Source organism: Solanum verrucosum, unplaced genomic scaffold (genome assembly GCF_900185275.1).
Source record: "Solanum verrucosum unplaced genomic scaffold, falcon-dt-bn FXZP01000072.1, whole genome shotgun sequence".
NCBI classification, from domain to species: domain Eukaryota; kingdom Viridiplantae; phylum Streptophyta; class Magnoliopsida; order Solanales; family Solanaceae; genus Solanum; species Solanum verrucosum.
The window spans coordinates 1,653,275-1,671,725 of record NW_026020208.1 but is presented as its reverse complement, the minus strand read 5'-3'; the positions used below and the strand labels follow the sequence as shown (position 1 = coordinate 1,671,725).

Genomic DNA, 18,451 nt, shown 5'->3' with positions numbered 1-18,451 from the left:
AAATGGGAGAAGAGTGGTAAAAGTTTATAACCTAAAATTGCAACAAAGAGAGCAATGAAGAGAAAAGCTTGCTTAAATGAGGCCATCTTAATTATTTTTTTTGTAAAATATTGATGCTTTGCTTCCTTTATGGAAGGCTTGTATTTATAGGCCTAAATTAATCAGTATAGAAACTTGTAAGAAAATGACAAAATGGTTACTTAAGTATATTTTTGAACAGTTTTGTCCTTTACATTTGCAAAAGTGAGCACATTTGATCTATGACAAATATTTAGCAAGCTCTAGTTATTAGATTTTGTGAGAACAATGAAAAAAATTAAGGATTTAACAAGAACTATTAAAAAGAATAATCAAATACACGAACTTCATAGATAATAGGACTTTTTGATATCCGTCCTTAAATAGGATCAACAACGAATTTTTATTGTTTAGCTATACATAATTTACCATTGCTAATTCTTTCTTTCTTTTAGAAGTGAACTCACATTTGGAAATGCAAAGTTTTTGCAGTTACTCTGAAATAATAAATAATCATTTATATTATGACTGATAAGATAACTTGAAATAAAATAATCACTTCTTAATACGAGTTAACTTGAACTGATAGTATATCAATATATATAATTTTAGTTCTTAGTAAAAAACTATTCTTCAATATGCCCTTATATTATATAGAATATTCAATTAAGTCATTTGTTATACTTTTTGATCCATCTGGACTCATGTCATATCAAACCATCTAGTATTTTATTTTTATTTTTTTATGATTATTAACAAAGTTTCAATACGAAATGGATGAACTCCATGTGTCTAAAATGTTCGATCCTTATTTTACCTTTTCTGTAATTGTATCACCACTAATGCTCAAAGCAACTTTAGTTCTTTCTTCATAAGTCATAATTGTTAGGTGTAGTTATCTTTGCAGTATGTAAAAAATACTAAAAAGTATGAAAACTATGTCTAGTTTATTAAAGGGAAAAAATAAATATTACTCAATTTTACGATTTAAAATGGATATATTAATTTTTGAAAGTAGTGTATGTATATCCTCGTTGTGTAATAAATAGAATAGCGATACAGTGTTGAAAAGCAAGTGTGAGTACCAAAACCAATATCAATTCATTTTCATAAAGTTTTGGATTAGCAGCTAAAGTTAACACACCACAAGACTAGGGGTATAATTGTCCTTCTCCCTTTATCGAAAGAATTTTGTTAAATCATATCCTCATTTTATTTATTAGATTAAAAACATCTTTAACTTTATTTTATGATAAAAAAAATAAAATACTCAGAAGTACCTTTAAATACTCCTTTTCAATTCAACCAAAATATCTTTCAAATATCGAGTATTGATATTCATAATTAATCAGAGTACAAAAATGTACAATTCAGAGCACGCTTCTAACTAGTACAACTCTCACACTTACAAATCTTCAAATTCTATACACTCTTTTTGTTGGGTTATGAAGGGAGATTAGGGCGTTATGCGGAAGCTTACAATTGCAAATAATATGATTGATAAATTAGATGACAAAAACTTATACTAAAAACTAATATTATTATATGAAAACTAATATAAAGAAAAAAATATTAAAATTGTTGAGAGATTAAATCTCCCCATAAACAAGACTCTTAAACGACTACATTGTGGATGTTATTGTTATTATGTTAGAAGAAACAAACCTATATTTATAGAGTCCTAAAAAATTTTCTTACTAGAAAAAAAGTCCTAAAAGGAGAGAATAAACCAAATATGAAAGAATATTATATTTTCCTTTCAGGAAAAGTAAAAACATTTATGTTAATGTTTTGTCTTTTCTTTAAGGAAAAATAAATCTTAAATTATGGTAAGAAAATCAGGGCAAAACCCTAACAAATCTCCCCTTTTGGCTGTATTTTCTTGACAAAGTTTGATCTGTCTTCTTCATTGCATGATAATCTTGTTCTTCACAAAATCTTCATCACTGTTGCTTGCCATGGTTAAAAATAAAATTTAAAATATATGGATTAAAAATGGGTTAAAAATATTTTGTTTTTATTCTTAAAAATTGGAGCAACATGAATGTTGAAAATATGGTTGAAACTTCTTCTCCACATGTAGCTTGACAAAAAATCTTCATTATCATCAAATTTATTGCAAACATTTATGTTAATGTTTTGTCTTTTCTTTAAGGAAAAATAAATCTTAAATTATGGTAAGAAAATCAGGGTAAAACCCTAACAAATCTCCCCTTTTGGCTGGATTTTCTTGACAAAGCTTGATCTGTCTTCTTCATTGCATGATAATCTTGTTCTTCACAAAATCTTCATCACTGTTACTTGCCATGGTTAAAAATAAAATTTAAAATATATGGATTAAAAATAAGTTAAAAATATTTTGTTTTTATTCTTAAAAATTGCAGCAACATGAATGTTGAAAATATGGTTGAAATTTCTTCTCCACATGTAGCTTGACAAAAAATCTTCATTATCATCAAATTTGTTGCAAATTGATTTGAAACCACTTGAACTTTTCTTCAACTTCGTTGAACCATAGGACCACCGGATCTTTGAACCATGTGCTCTGATACTACTTGTTTGGTTTTGAAGGTGATTAGGCGTCATGCGAAAGCTTACAATTGCAATCAAGACGGTGATAAATTAGATGACAAATAAAGCGATACTAAAACATAATATTATTAATATGAAAACTAATTTAAAAGAAAAATATTATAACTATTGAGAGAATAAATCTCCCATAAACAAGACTCTTAAACGACTACATTGTGGATGTTATTGTTATTATGTTAGAAGAAACAAACATATATTTACAGAGTCCTAAAACCTTTTTTTACTAGAAAAAGAGTCCTAAAAGGAGAGAATAAATCAAATATGAAAGAATATTATATTTTCCTTTCAGGAAAAGTAAAAACATTTATGTTAATGTTTTGTCTTTTTCTTTAAGGAAAAATAAATCTTAAATTATGGTAAGAAAATCAGGGCAAAACCCTAACACTTTTTCCTAGTGAAAATTGTGAATATTCAAACACACTTAGAAGTACCTCCAAATACTCCCTTTCAATTCAACCAAAAATATCTTCCAAATGTCGACTATTGATATTCATAATTAATCAGAGTACAAATATGTACAATTCAGAGCACGCTTCTAACTAGTACAACTCTCACACTTACAAATCTTCAAATTCTATACACTCTTTTTCCTAGTGAAAATCGTGAACATTCAAACACACTTAGAAGTACTTCGAAATAGTCCCTTTCAATTCAACCAAAAATATCTTCCAAATGTCGACTATTGATATTCATAATTAATCAGAGTACAAATATGTACAATTCAGAGCACGCTTCTAACTAGCACAACTCTCACACTTACAAATCTTTAATTTCTATACTCTTTTTCCTAGTGAAAATCGTGAACATTCAAACACACTTAGAAGTACCTCCAAATATTCCTTTTCAATTCAACCAAAAATATCATCCAAATATCGACTATTGATATTCATAATTAAATAGAGTACAAAAATGCAAAATTCCGAACACGCTTCAAACTAGCACAACTCTCACACTTACAAATCTTCAATTTCTTATAAACTTTTTTCCCTATAGAAAATCGTCAACATTCAAATACACTCAGAAGTACCTCCAAATACTCATTTACAATTCAACCAAAAGTACATATCCACCAAATATCGATTATTGATATTCGTTAATAATCAACACAAAATATGCAAAACTCGGAGCACGCTTCAAACGAGTACAACTCTCAATATATTTCCCTTTCTTATTAATTCTCAACAAGGTGGTTTGAACCCCATGTACTTCCCACTTGTGTAATCCCTCCAAACATCAACAGCTCCAAAACTTGTTATAAGAACAGTACTTAATGCCATGACTATTCCAACTGAAAAAACAATAAGTGATGCTCTCCCATGATGTTCAATGGCTCTTTGTACCACAACTAATCCAATAAGTGAAGCAATTAAACAAACAATTGCAAAAATGAGGGCTGTATTGACATGTTCCATTCCTAGAAATAAGTATTGTACAGCTGACATGGTAGAGGAGAAAAATACCATGAATGAACAAGTTGCCGCGGTAATCTGTTTAAAAAAGAATGTCATTATTAGTCCTACTAAGCAAAGAAAAAAGAATTAACCTAAATAGTCATCCACAACAACAACAATAACAATAATATATTCAGTGTAATCTCACAAGTGAGGTTTGAAGAGGCCGGGTAAGATATACGCGGACCTTACCCTCTACTTTTGTGAAGTAGAGAGGTTGTTTCCTATAGATTCTCGCTTCAATAGCCGTCCATTCAACTGGTTAAACTAAAAGTAGCCGGCAGATATATAAATCATATATATTTTGTGTATAATCATATATGGTTAACTATATGGATGGATACTAACTTCTACTTTATTACACTATAATTACTAAACTATTCTTTATAATAAAAAACAGCTAACTTTACCTAAGTATTACTAAACTCACTAAACTATTTTTTATAACTAAAAAGTCATTCAATTTTATCGTAGGTATTACAAAAAGTCACTAAAAGAAAAGAGACATTTTATATGATATTTCTGCAAAATTGAATGACATTTTGATTGCAAAAAATTGCCTAGTGACTGCATGTGATACCTTAGGCAAAGTTCAGTTTTTTTTCTCTTTATATATAAAATAACAATTTAATAACTTCCAACGATACTTAGGCAAAATTGAGTGAACTTTCAGTTAGCTTAGTGACTTTAATGTAATAAAGTAAAAGTAAACTCCAAATAAAATGACTTACTCAGAAAAAATATATTACTTTTTTAAAATGACTTCTGTCAGACCAAACAAACTTTAATATGAAATAAATAGAGATTCTAAAATTGAAAAAAATTAACAAAAATAGAAGAGTAATAGAGAATTACTTCAGGTGTTATTCCAACTTGAATTAAAAGGGGACTAATAAGCATTCCTCCACCAATTCCAAATACACCACCCAATACTCCTGCTAGAAGTGCCATTAAGGGAAAAATGAACATTCTTGAAGGTCCATTATTCTTTGTTTCACATGTTATTTCCTACATAAATAAGACAAATTTAAATGTTAATCAACAAATTAATCAAACAAAATTGCACAAGTTAACTAACTTCAAATACTTTATTCGTTTCAGTTTATGTGACAATATTTTTTTATAAATCTTTGGTTGGGGATAAGGATCATTAGGTGGATTATTCCAGTTTAGGATTTGAGATTAAATTAAATTTCACGCATATTTAATTGGATGTATTAAATAATGTCAATATTTAAATTTCGACAATAATACGGTGGGATAAGTTATTCAGGATATAATCCCTATTTTAAACCAAATGACCCCTTAACGAGAAGGTTTTAAGGTCTACAAGTTATGATCTTCATTTTTAATCGAATTTCGTATAGATTTAAAGTATGTCACATAAATTGAAAACGTCAGTGATTAATATTAAAATATTATTTTGCTACTTAATATATACCTGTTTCTTGGAGGGTAAATTTTGGTGATTTTCTCTCTTGTATAAGATCCATGATGTAAAAATTACTGCTAGAGGAAATTGAACTGATGAGATAATCCAATATACCACTCCACATGCCTTCATATGAATTATGCCCTACATAATATTATGAACAGTAAAAATACTAAGAGAAGTATCACAACAATAAAAAAAAAAAATTTAAAAAAAAGGAATTAACAACTGATAATTTTCATAGCTAACCAATAAAAAAATTTCTCGCTAATCTTATTTAATAACAAATTAATATTAAAATTCATTCTAGGTATAGGTATTTTGCAATAGATTAATATGTCTTCGATCTCATCTTATTAAATTTATTGAATCATATTATATTAATATGATTTGACGTAACTACTTAAGTTTTTCATCAAGATTCAAATCTCATTCAGACTCACTCGAAAGTCGAGATAGGATCACATGACTCACTAAAATAAAGTTAAAGTAAAGTAATAATACTAAAGTAAAAAGCATGTAAAGACAAAAAAAGAAAGGATCCATACTTATCCATAAGTTGTAAATAAATAAAAATAAAATATGAATTTCATTAAATAAGTTTAAAGCCACATATTAAAATTTAGATTTAGACCATTAATTAATTTTGTTAATTCGTTCTTGTAAAATCATGTACAAATTTATTTGTATGATTAAATATTTGTAACAAACTAATAAAGGCATATTATGTATTGTGTATATAAAATTTCTCTTGCTTGATTAATGATTAGTTAATATATTACTCATCTCATTGAATTAATAATTTTAGAATATTTCAAGATTCACCAAGTCATTTGGCTAGCAACATATATATATATATATATAAACAAGAATATTGTATGAGTTAAAATATCTCACAAAGTTAATTAACTATGTTAAGTTTTATATAAGATAATTAATCGCATCATTTTAGTATAAAATATTGAATAAAAGACTAATTATATTCATAACTAGACAAGGGATATAAACTAATTTTTCAAAATTATTATCTCATATCCCTCTAACTAAACAATCCATAATAGTATGAAAAATCCAAATTAGAGCAGATCAATGCACTAAGTTCTCACTATGCATGGAATTCAAAGAAAAATTAGATCATAAGAGTCTTATTTTACAATTTTTCACTGCTCGAATCAATAAATTCTTAATCACGTAACTAACAAGTTTACCAATTACGTCAACGAAAATAAAATCCAAGTAATTAAAAGACAAAAGAGGAAGGAAACATACTTGTCCATATCGATTTCCACGAAGAAGATAAAGGAAAAAGAAAGAAAACCAAATCATTATTAATACTCCCATTTTCATCCATGGAATATTTTTTATTCCTTTTTCTTCTTTTTCCAATAAAGGTCCCTCAATTTCCTCAAAATTCTCGTTTCTCCTCATAACTTCTTCAGATTCAATTTTCCAATAATAAATTCCTGATTTAAATGTCTTGAAAGTGCACCAAGCAAGAAATATTGCAAACAGAATAGTAATAAGCCATTCTGGGAAAACAAGATTGCAAATTACTCCAATACTAACTCCCAATAGAATACATGGTTGTGAGATTAAAGCTATGTCAAAATCAACCAATATTTTTCCACCATGTTTGGCACTAGGTAAGAACATGCTACAAACAACATTGGCTATCGAGCCTCCGGTTACCTGTTAAGACATAATATATAATTAAATAAATTAAAAATTATAATGTATCTATAACAATATAAAATTTTACATGAGATGATAATACACTTCAACGTGATATCAGAACAAATAAAAAAAATACTTGATTCAAATCTCATTGCTATAAAGAAGAAGTACATTTTAATGCGCCTTTGGTTTTTGTAAAGGAATCATGCCTCAAGTGAAGGGACATGTTGAAATATAATATAATTAAGTAAATATAATTGTGCTCTTCAAAACAGATCAAACTTTTAAATAAGATGATCAAACAACATGATATCAAGGATAATGCAAGAAATACCGAGTTTATATGTTTTGATTAAACTTCCAAAATCTACTTATGCAAAAGAAGTGTATTTTGATCGATTATTTTTTTTTCTTTCAAAGGGTAATAGTTTGTACGTGGATAATCAATTTGAAAAACAGTTTTGACCTATTAATAAAAAATGTTTCTTTTTTTTTTCTAAAAGTTTGATCAAATATCTCAACTTTTCTTAAGTATTTTGGTTCAGAAACTTAGCCAAACAAACAATAAATCTCATCGCTAGCTATCCAAAAAAAAGAACAAGATATTTCGACGACTTTGACATATGAATAAGAATCAAGCAACACGTGAGAAGACATATTGAGACATAATATAATTAAGTAAACAAAATTACGCCCTCTAAAGAGATTAAATGAAATAGTCATAACATTACCATAAAAGCAGAGAAACTTGAGGCTGTTTTGAGATCAACACCAGCAACAATTATTAAAATTGGTACATATAATCCACCACCTCCAATTCCACCAGCACTAGAAATAGAAGCTGCAATAAAACAAAAAATTCCAGCTAACACAGTAGGGGCTCCAATTTTTAGATTATTATTATTGGAATCTCCAAAGTTTTTTTGTTGTTGAATTCTCCATTCATAAATTGAATCCAAGAATTTACCAAAATTGAGGTTTTTTGAGGTGGGGTTTGTTTGATTTGCTAAAGAAAATCCACAAGCGGTTAGAATAATAATAAGAAAGAACAAACATTGTAGGTAGGTTTTGTGAATATTCATTTTGTTGAAACTATTGATACAATGTGATTTTGGAGAGGACATATATATATATGTATGTGTAATATGATCAAGTTGAAGGAGGAGGAAGAAAAATATTATTTAAAAAGGCTTTTTTTTAATACTTGATGTTGATGTGTTGTATTTGAGCTGAGAAATTATCGTAAACAGTTTCTCTATTTTTTCAAAGTAAAGGTAAGACTGAATATACATAACTCTCTCAAGACCCTACTTATGTGATTTACACTGGATATGTTATTGTTGTTATAAATATAGAACTTCATTAGCATTATTGAAAAAAGGAATTAACGACGGATAAATGTTGTAATTAAACAACAAAATTTATCGCTAATTTTATTTAGCGATGGAATATCAAGAAACTATATGAACGCGCACTACTACTCTATCCATTTCAAAATAAGTTAATTGTTGAAGCAATTTTTATAGTTTAAATTAACTTAATTGTTCAGAATAATTTTAGATTTTTTTCTTCCATTTTTACCCTTCATTTAAATTTTTCTATGTGATGAGTTCAAGAAACTTTCTTTGCTTAGTATTGAGAACAATTATCATGATCAATTTTAGTCATTCTAAAGAGTAATTTAACAATAATTAAAAAAAGGTAAAAATGAAAAATAATGCCTAATTAATGTCTTAATATTCTTTTCTCAAAGGAAGTACAACACCCCAACAATTCACTTATTTTGAAATTAAGGAAGCAATAATTTAATAATTTTAGATTAATAATCTATTATTTAACCTATCTTGATCTATCTCATAGAATGACCTACTCATTTACTAATTTGATTTATTTTAATCCATCCAAATTCAGTCCAACCTGTCGTTTTACTTTCAACCTTTGTACATGCCAACATCCAAGCACGCTTGCTTTTTAACAATATTCAGATATATATCTTTCAACCATTGTCCACTTCAACTTAATAGTGACTAGGGCTAGTTATTTAAATTAAAAAGTTCTTAAATGGGAAAAATAATGCTAATACTTTATGCAACATTATCTTGATGTCAATAGCAAGCCATTAAAAAAGCAAATATAATAGCTTAATAATTGACAAGAACTTAGTAAAACATTGAATCAATCATATATATTTTTCGTAGAAACCAAGGGACAATTTGGTTTGTGAGTAAGGGGTACACAAAAATAACATATAGTATTAAAATACCTTGTGGCTTTGTTTAACATGCATATTTAATTGGATAACTATATTTATATAGAGGAATTTTGTTAATTATTAATTACACAATGATATAGGATTTTGATGAAAATAACTTGAGTTTTATGTCAAAACTCATAACTAGAATTTTAACTTCATTTATATGTAAATGACTTGTGCTTTTCAAAATTCCAACCTTGCTCATAGTGAATTTAATTATTTTCGATTTTTTCTCTTTGTTTTTCTTATTTTTTTAATAAATATTTAACATGCTATTTGTATGATTTAATATAAATATCTTATCTGAATAAATTGTTATCTTTGCTCCACCCAAAAAAAATCAAGATAGGATATGCTACACACATATATAAAAATGATAAGTTGATCAAATTGTGAGATAAAAACAAATCAATGACAAGTTGATCAAATTGTGAGATAAAAAATAGATTTATGAAATAATAATAAAAAATATAATAAACAATCCATTTGTTAGAATCCCATTTTTATAAGACAATGGATTTAGATAGTACTTAGTATTTTTATAAGAATGAATTTGGACAAATGAATTTAGACTTTATTTTAGGAAGAATGAATTTGGAGACTTTCTTTTGAGATATCACATTTATTTATTTATTTTTCAACTAAAGTGAGTTGCTAAAGTGACTATATGTGGCAGCTTGTCCTGCTAGGATTGGATTGATCTTTTTTTTTGGGAGAAAAGGGTCAAATGCCCCCTCAAGCTTTTGCCATATTTTCAACTACACACTTAACCTTTTCGGGGGTCCTATTACCCATCTGAACCTTTTTATTTTTATGTTATTTCACCCTCAGACGCTGATGTGTCCACATATGTGAACTCACCTTCGTGAGGCGCGTAACAACGTAATAAAATGTCCATGTGGAGTCAAAATAATCCTCCCAACGGTAACTTTACTCTTTATATAACCCATACATTTATTTTTTATTCTTTTCTCAATTCATTTATCTCCATCTCTTTTGTTCTCGAACAAAAGCTCTCTCTCTTCTTTGTTCTTCATCCACCATTTTCAAAGCTTGAATTTAGTTGTTGTATCTTCTCCAACCTAAAGCGTCTGAGGGTGAAATAATATAAAAATAAAAAGGTTCAGGGAGGTAATAGGACCCCCGAAAAGGTTAAGTGTGTAGTTGGAAATATGGCTAAAGCTTGAGGGGGCATTTGACCCTTTTCTCTTTTTTTTGGTTGGAATTTTTCACTTTTTTGCGACATATAAACCTACTTAAATTATTTATCTTTATAAAGATAAATTTTGATTCAATATCAGTTGATTTCTTATCCTATCTGAAATATCACGTTTACTTAACTAGGTATGTTTTAATAGATAAATAGTAATAATTCAAACAAAAATAATACTAACTGATGATGATTTAGATAAAAAAAAAAACTTAATAATTAAAATATAAAACCCAATAATAATTCAGATGTATTTTCAAGTATTATCTCTTTTTATTATATTTGAAGATACTAGTAGGTCACATGAGTCCAATAGTTGGTATATTTGAAGTTACTTTATGACTTCATTCTTGGTACACATTTACCTGTGTGCATGATTGAGCACGTTAGAGTTATACTTTATCGTTACTTTTTTACTTGTCATATTTTGTTTTTTAAGAGTAAAATTGTCTGATAAAATTTGATCAATATTATAAGATGTATATTTTAATTTTATTAATATGAGAAAAATTATAACTTATAATATTTTTATACAATTATTGAACATCTAATATAAAATTTGGCTCAATAAATTAATCAAATTGACTTTTGTGAAGCAAATTATGACAAGTAAAAATGAAAAGGAGAGAGTATATGCTATAAGTAAATAAATTTATTTTATTTTAAAGAAATATTTTATAATCATATAAATATTTAAGCTTATAAATTCCAAAAAAAATCTTTCTTTTTTCTTAAACTCCACTATCTAATAAAACCATTACATAAATTGAGCCATAAAATTTTAAATTAGTTTGTTGGTTTATTTTTTTTGCTGTGATTATTATTTATTATTTAATATTTGTTTTAGTTTAACAAAGCAACAAAGTGGCTGTAGTTTAGTGGTGAGAATTCCACGTTGTGGCCGTGGAGACCTGGGCTCGAATCCCAGCAGCCACATTACTATTTTTTTTTTAATTTCATACCTTTTGTTTTCTCTTTCGAGCTTATTCGTTAACCTTTATAGAGTTTTAAGATGGAATATAGATTTTTTTACACCATCAGGTTAAGTTGACTCGTAAAACATGATGTGTTCTTTTAAACTACATTGTCAGGCTATCGCGAAAAATGATAAATTTAATATCTTTCATATTCTATGTAGAAGTTGCAAGTGTGACTATATAGAGTGATTCAATGGACAAGGTGTAATAGTTAAAAAGGCCCAACTATTAAGGTATTGTCCGCTTTGACTTGACATTTAAAGTCTCACATTTTTGTCTCCTTGGACTTTTACATAGAAAGATGTCTCAACAACAGATACTGAATTCAACTTTTTGTTGCTTATCATGATATTCAACCACTAGTGGTGTGTGAGGTGTTATACTCACCCTCCCTTCCCTTAGGGGCTCAGCGTTCTCACTTCACTTTATTCCTCCATTACATATAGAGTTTAAGGCTTGTTCAATAACATGTATTATAAGATATTTTACACCATCATGTAAGTTTATCGCAAACAACATCTCAAGTAATTGTTCATAGTTGTATCAATCTATCTTGGCTCCATTTCTGTAATGGAAACTTCATTGATGGACAATGGCATTGACTTGCTTGTAGATTGATCTGACTCCATGCCCTTTGACAACATCTCTGATTGACTACGAAAAAAGAATGCAGGTTGTTTAGGCGCTTGCGTAGTAATAGAGTAACTATTAAGCATGAGCACCACAGAGTCCATTGTAGGTCTTCCATTAACATCTTCTTGAACACACAACAAGCCAATGTGTATACATTGTATCACTTCATTTCTTGAGTATGATTCCGCGAATATTGGATCCATTATGTTCAATGGTGTTCCGTCTCTCCAATTCTTCCAAACCTACAAGATGTATCCGAGTTGGAGGTCATAGATGTCAGCTGATGTCAAGTTTAATGTATCATGCCTTTATTGATCTACGTGGCTCAACCATGGATAATATCATAGTCAAGTTGGATAGCCGTTAAGAGGGAGGGGTATACGAGATGAAATGTTGATCTCTTACGGATAGAAAGGTAAACGGAAGACTTACATAGCTAAGAAGATCTTCACCACCATCTGATTGGTAAAACGCGCTATTCTTTTTTCCACTTATGATCTCCAAAAGCAGAACACCGAAGCTGAAAACATCTGATTTAACAGAGTATTGCCCGTGCATAGCATACTCCGGTGACATGTAACCACTATACAACAAACAAGCAAACAAACAAACACGATGGTTAGCTAGAAAAAACGCGTATTCTTAAAGGAAAACGGAAGTCTTTAAAACTTACTATGTCCCAACAATCCTACTTGTTATTTCTTCACTTTGATCAATTCCAAATATTCTTGCCATTCCAAAATCTGATATTTTCGGGTTCATTTCTGCATCTAACAGTATATTGCTTGCTTTCAGATCGCGATGTATAATTCTTAGACGAGAATCCTCGTGTAGGTAAAGTAGTCCACGCGCAATCCCTCCTATAATCTTGTAACGTCTCGACCAATCTAGTAGCTGCTGCTTTTCAGGATCTACAAAATTTTATCAGAAACAGAGTTTTTTCTTAAAGATCTATTGAAATCACTCTGTAAGGACCACACCACATTTGGTCTATGTACGTGTCTTATGTATTTCTGCAAGAGGTTGTTTCTACACAGACGATTATAGCAATAAGAAGAATATACAAAAATGAATGTTATAAGATGGAAACCAACCGAATAAGAAATAATCGAGGCTTTTATTGGGGACAAATTCATAGACGAGTATCTTTTCATCTCCTTCCAAGCAATATCCCAATAGTCTCACTAAATTTCTATGTTGAAGCTTCGCGATCAATATGATCTCATTCTTAAATTCTTCTATGCCTTGCCCTGAGCTTCTTGATAGCCTCTTCACAGCTATCTCTTGTCCATCGGGAAGTTTACCCTGAGAGTATAATAGGATATCAACGCGAAGTTAACAATACAAGGGAAGATGGACTGAACATAAGGGGTGTGTTTGATACCAGGATGTCATTTTCCATGGAAAATGTTTTCCCTAGAAAATGTTTCTGATACTTGGTGAGTGGAAAATATTTTTGCGAGTCTTTTAATGTTTTGAGTTCTAAAGATTAATAATAACGTCTAAAGTATGACGAGTAAGATGAGGGAAGTCATTTCCCCCTTTTGATCCGGTAACCAAACACTAGAAAATGACTTTCTCAAGGCATATCAAACACATCCCTCGTGACCTGAAAACCAACTTCACCTTGTACACAACGCCAAATCCTCCTTCACCAATTTTGTTGTCGATTGAGAAGTTAGTCGTGGCAACTCGAATAGTGTTCAAGTGATATTGCAAAGACTCAGCAGCTGAAATTTCATCTTCATCTATACACAAGCAAAAAAGAAAATGTCTAGTTAAAAAGTCTTCTTTTACTTTCTTAAACTCCGTGTCAAGTCAAAACTAGACAAACATATTGAAACAGAGGGAGTATAACTAATCAAAGAACTATTCACTTTACCTGTGATCTCTTCTACAACATTGAATTCTCGCGATGTTCTACTTCTTATCCAACAGAAACCTAATATGAAGAGTAGAATCGAAACAGCAATGGGAACAGCTATGGCAACGATTACACCAGATGCAATTCCCCCTTTTCCTGCATCAGTTAGACAATTTTTTTGTTCAAACATTTAAACTTAAGACAGTAATCTGTTCGTTTATATTGACTAAAATGGAACGAAATATAAACGAACATTTTAAATGGAGACAGTCACCAGATATATCGAATGAACGAGTTGATCAGGTTCAATATCACAGATGGTCATTCAACTAAACGTCATTATAGTCATAAAACTAAATTTTGTAACACAAATGGAGAATACATGATTTTCCCCTTTCATCTTGTCCCATTCTTTAACTACACAGTACACACCATTAAGTTGCCAGGGTTTTATGAACCCCAGACTTGTTCAAATAGTAATACTCCCTCTGTCTCATTTTGTTTGTCTAGATTTAACCTGACACGGAGTTTTAAAAAGTAAAAAACACTTTCTGATCATTAAATGTACTACCTTTGTTCCAATTTATCTGACATTCTTTCCTTCTTTAATCAGATTAAAAAGAATGACATATTTCTATATTTAGTATTGTATCATCAGTTCATCACAGGAAGAGCAAATTGAGTTCAATCAAGTGTACCAAACTTGTGTGAAGAAGTTACCTCTATCGTTGCTTGTAGGCGATGAAGAAGGAGGCGTAGGTGGTGGCATTGATGCAGTAACGTTGTAAAAAGGGTACAACTCATACCTAACGTTACAATTCGGAAGCAAAACTCTCCCACCTCTCTTCCCATCACTCGGTAAATTTCCGATAGCAGTCCTCAGGCAATTCTCACAAGAAGAACTAGACACATCAGGTATGCATTGTGCAAATGTATAAACTCTTTCGAGTGACGTAAAATTTGCTTCTTTCGAAGCATATATTTTCCCCGATCGATTATTTCCATTTGCAGCCACACTTGCTATTAATTCATTGATCACATTTCCAAGAACTGATAAGAACCTTTGTGGTTCACTAACATTTTGTGTATTCAAAAAACCATATCTCGTCGCGGTACCAAATAAAGGTTGATCTGAGTAACGTAGAAGGCATTCGTCAACCCAAAGGACAGCAATTTTTCCATTAGGACAATAACTTTCCGAGGTTACATCTTTAATAGCTGTTGACACACAATTTTGACAAACGTCAAGGGAAACGTCTCCCCTGCATAAAAACATGCCATAAACTATATCGGACCCTGTGTTACCAGATGTTGTGTTGTAAAATCCGTTAGGCCTCGAAGAATTCGAGGCTAGAGATGATAGAAGGGCTTTGAGATTGAAGCTATAAGTGCTATTGGAAGTATAAGTTGTGTTCGGGCAGTAAAATGCAGGAGGAGAAGAATTATCTTGACAATTTATAACTTGAAAAATGAAAATTATTATACAATAACATAACAAAATATTGAAGTAGTTCAACATTTTGTTATTTAACAGAGTGATATGTGAAGAGATATATATATATATATATATATATATATATATATATATATATATATATATATATAGTATTGACAAAGTTGATGGTGTAAGAGAAAAGTATTATGAAGACTTGCTTAGGCTTTATGAGGCAGCTGATGTTTTGTTTCGAGCGTGTTTGGTCAAACTTTCAAAATTCGGCATGTAATACATAAACATACACTTAAATTTGACTGTAGCTGACAAGTAACCTTTTTAATTTTGGGAGTGCATATCTAGACACTTTAATTTGATCTCGATTAGTGTGTTTGGTCAAACTTTCAAAATTTGGCATGTAATATATAAACAGACACTTAAATTTGGCTATAGCTGATAAGTAACCTTTTTAATTTTGGGAGTGCATATCTAGACACTTTAATTTGGTGGCTGACAACTAAACACTCCAACTTGTTCTCACTATGATTCGTGAACAATCCGATGCTGACGTGACACATCAATTTAGACTACCATTATTGAATTCATATCTTAAAAGGCTACGTCCATGCATACGTATTGACGATGACTTGAGTGAGATGGTGTTCATACATAACTTGGAATTTTCCCTTATACTTTTCTACACCTAGTCAATTTTCAATTTCATCATTAAATTCACACCTTTGATGACTTTTACCATATAGAAAACAAAAAAAGGAATGAAAGAAAATTGAAAAAGAAGATTTTTTTTAATCATTTTGGTATACGAAATATAATAACGATCCGACTAATCTAATTTCGTAATGTGTAGGGTTCTATAAGGAGGAAATTGTTGTGTCATAGAAAATTTTCCATTCTGACGTGTTCAAGCCTGAAACCTCTAATTAAAAGTGGAGGAATCTCAGGTATTCATATCACTTATATGATGACCATAATTTTATTTTATTTTATTTTTATGAAATCATAATTAATGTCCCCAGTGATAGTATACTTAAGGTAAGCGAGCTCTAAAATCGACGAGGCGAGTGTCCTCGAAGAGAAATCATGATGGAAAAAGAGAGGAAAATTTGAAACTCGACATATTAGAGCAAGATGTTTCCCTATGCTTTATCATTAGTTAAAAGTGATCATACATAACTTGGAATTTTCCCTTGTACCATTCTACAGCTAGTCAAATTTTCATCATTAAATTCACACCTTTGATGGAATGAAAGAAAATTGGAAAAGAAGATTATTTTTTTTGGTTTAATCATTTTGGTATACGAAATATAATTGACGATCCGACTAATCTAATTTCGTAACGCGTAAGGTTCTATAAAATTTTCCATTCTCACGAGCTCAAGTTTGGAATCTCTGATTTAAAGTGGAAGAATCTCATGAATTCATCTCACTTATATAATGATCATAAGTTTTTTTTTTTTTAATGAAAATGATAATTAATGTTCCTACTGATGGTATATTTAGTGTAAACGAGCTCTAAGATCGACGAAGCGAGTGTTCTCGATGAGAAATCGTGATGAAAAAAGCATGAGGAGAATTCAAAACTCGAGATATTAGAAGATGCAAAATCAATGAGTGCAAGAACGATGATGCTTCTCCTGTGCCTTATCAATAATATATCACCGATAGACAACACTTGCTACACTCAGATAGATAAAGGGAATAACAAATAGTTGAAGTGTGTATTAATACATAGATAGTGATAGTTCAGGTATGAAAAAGGAACAAGTGATAGTTAAATATGAGACTCACGAAAAAAATATTTCAAATGTTTTTTTATCATTAACTTTATTTTTTATAGTATATATTTTTCGTATATATAATTAACAATCTTTTTTTTTTCTAAACCCTTCAAAACTTGGTCTTTTGGTAGGTTGGAAATATTAATGAACTTTTAAGCGTACACGTCTGAATAATTTCCAAATTCCAAGTCATTAATCAAATCAGTCCATTCAATTGTCAAATTAATTAAGGACATGAAATTTAATTCAACACCACGTATTTCTTCTTTGATAAAATTATTTCCTTTCTTTCCATTCTATTTTGATTTTTAGGTTAATTTGTACTTGGCGATAGACTTCATCATTAGAGGTTTCGAGCGTTGAAGAATATGATGTTGGCTCACCAAATCAAATGATCTCCTTCTTCAAAGTTCAGTAGCAAATTTGGATCATTTCGCATAGTTCAAGAGTAAATTTAATATTTTTTTCTTGTAAAAAATTTCTACGTGTCGGTTAAGTTTATTTCATTAGTAAACCATTTCACAAAATTTAGGGGCGAATTTGGAACTTTTCCCAAACCAATTTAAAAGTGATGGTGTATCTTTAATAATTATTAGAGAATTATAAATTAATCTAGAAAAAAAAAACTATCTAATACACAAATATTTCTAGGGATAAGACACAAGTACCCCCAGACTTTGTTCCCAAAAAAATTTGCCAACCTAGATAATGAGGACATTTTTGAGGAAGGTGAGGAAGAGGAAGAGCAAATGTTGGATTATTGTTTTGCAAATGCAGCTAGGAATGCTGATATTTCTCCTAGGCAACAACGTAACAACAAAACGAAGCATGAAAGTAAGCATAGTTGAGATGGTAAAGTGACAGAGGAGTTTGTTCGAAGGCACCTACCTATGCGACTGGCGAAGCAGAATCATATGATAGTGTCAACAATTTCAACAAGATTCAATAAAGCCAAGAAGTGATGAACTATCAAGTATTATTGGACAGATTTGAAGAAGACATGAGAAACATACTTCAGGTTCCAGGTTAGTCTATCTTTTTTAGTTCATACATTTGTAAAAGAAAGTTTGAGGTTGGTAACTCAACTTTCTCCTTGGCTTTTATGATTTTTCATT

The 18,451-nt window shown here is 29.9% G+C and overlaps 2 protein-coding genes and 1 non-coding gene across 3 annotated transcripts; 1 reads left to right on the top strand and 2 right to left on the bottom strand.

Annotated features, from left to right (window-relative positions):
- Positions 1-3,422: 3,422 nt before the first annotated feature.
- LOC125830258 (sulfite exporter TauE/SafE family protein 2-like) lies at positions 3,423-8,275 on the bottom strand. The gene is made up of 5 exons (XM_049509471.1): positions 7,899-8,275; positions 6,763-7,182; positions 5,503-5,637; positions 4,917-5,069; positions 3,423-4,097 (listed from the first exon to the last, which is right to left on the bottom strand). Exons 1-5 carry the CDS (start codon positions 8,247-8,249, stop codon positions 3,789-3,791), a joined length of 1,368 nt encoding a protein of 455 aa, XP_049365428.1. The 5' UTR covers positions 8,250-8,275; the 3' UTR covers positions 3,423-3,788.
- Positions 8,276-11,495: 3,220 nt separating this feature from the next.
- Positions 11,496-11,567, top strand: TRNAH-GUG (transfer RNA histidin (anticodon GUG)). The gene has a single exon. It is a non-coding gene; the product is annotated as a tRNA-His (tRNA).
- A 548-nt stretch (positions 11,568-12,115) lies between these two features.
- Positions 12,116-15,624, bottom strand: LOC125830180 (cysteine-rich receptor-like protein kinase 10). Its single transcript, XM_049509376.1, has 7 exons — positions 14,826-15,624; positions 14,124-14,261; positions 13,868-13,989; positions 13,336-13,546; positions 12,915-13,152; positions 12,674-12,824; positions 12,116-12,483 (listed from the first exon to the last, which is right to left on the bottom strand). The coding sequence occupies exons 1-7, from the start codon at positions 15,622-15,624 to the stop codon at positions 12,157-12,159; spliced, it is 1,986 nt and encodes a 661-aa protein (XP_049365333.1). The 3' UTR covers positions 12,116-12,156.
- Between the last annotated feature and the right edge of the window lie 2,827 nt (positions 15,625-18,451).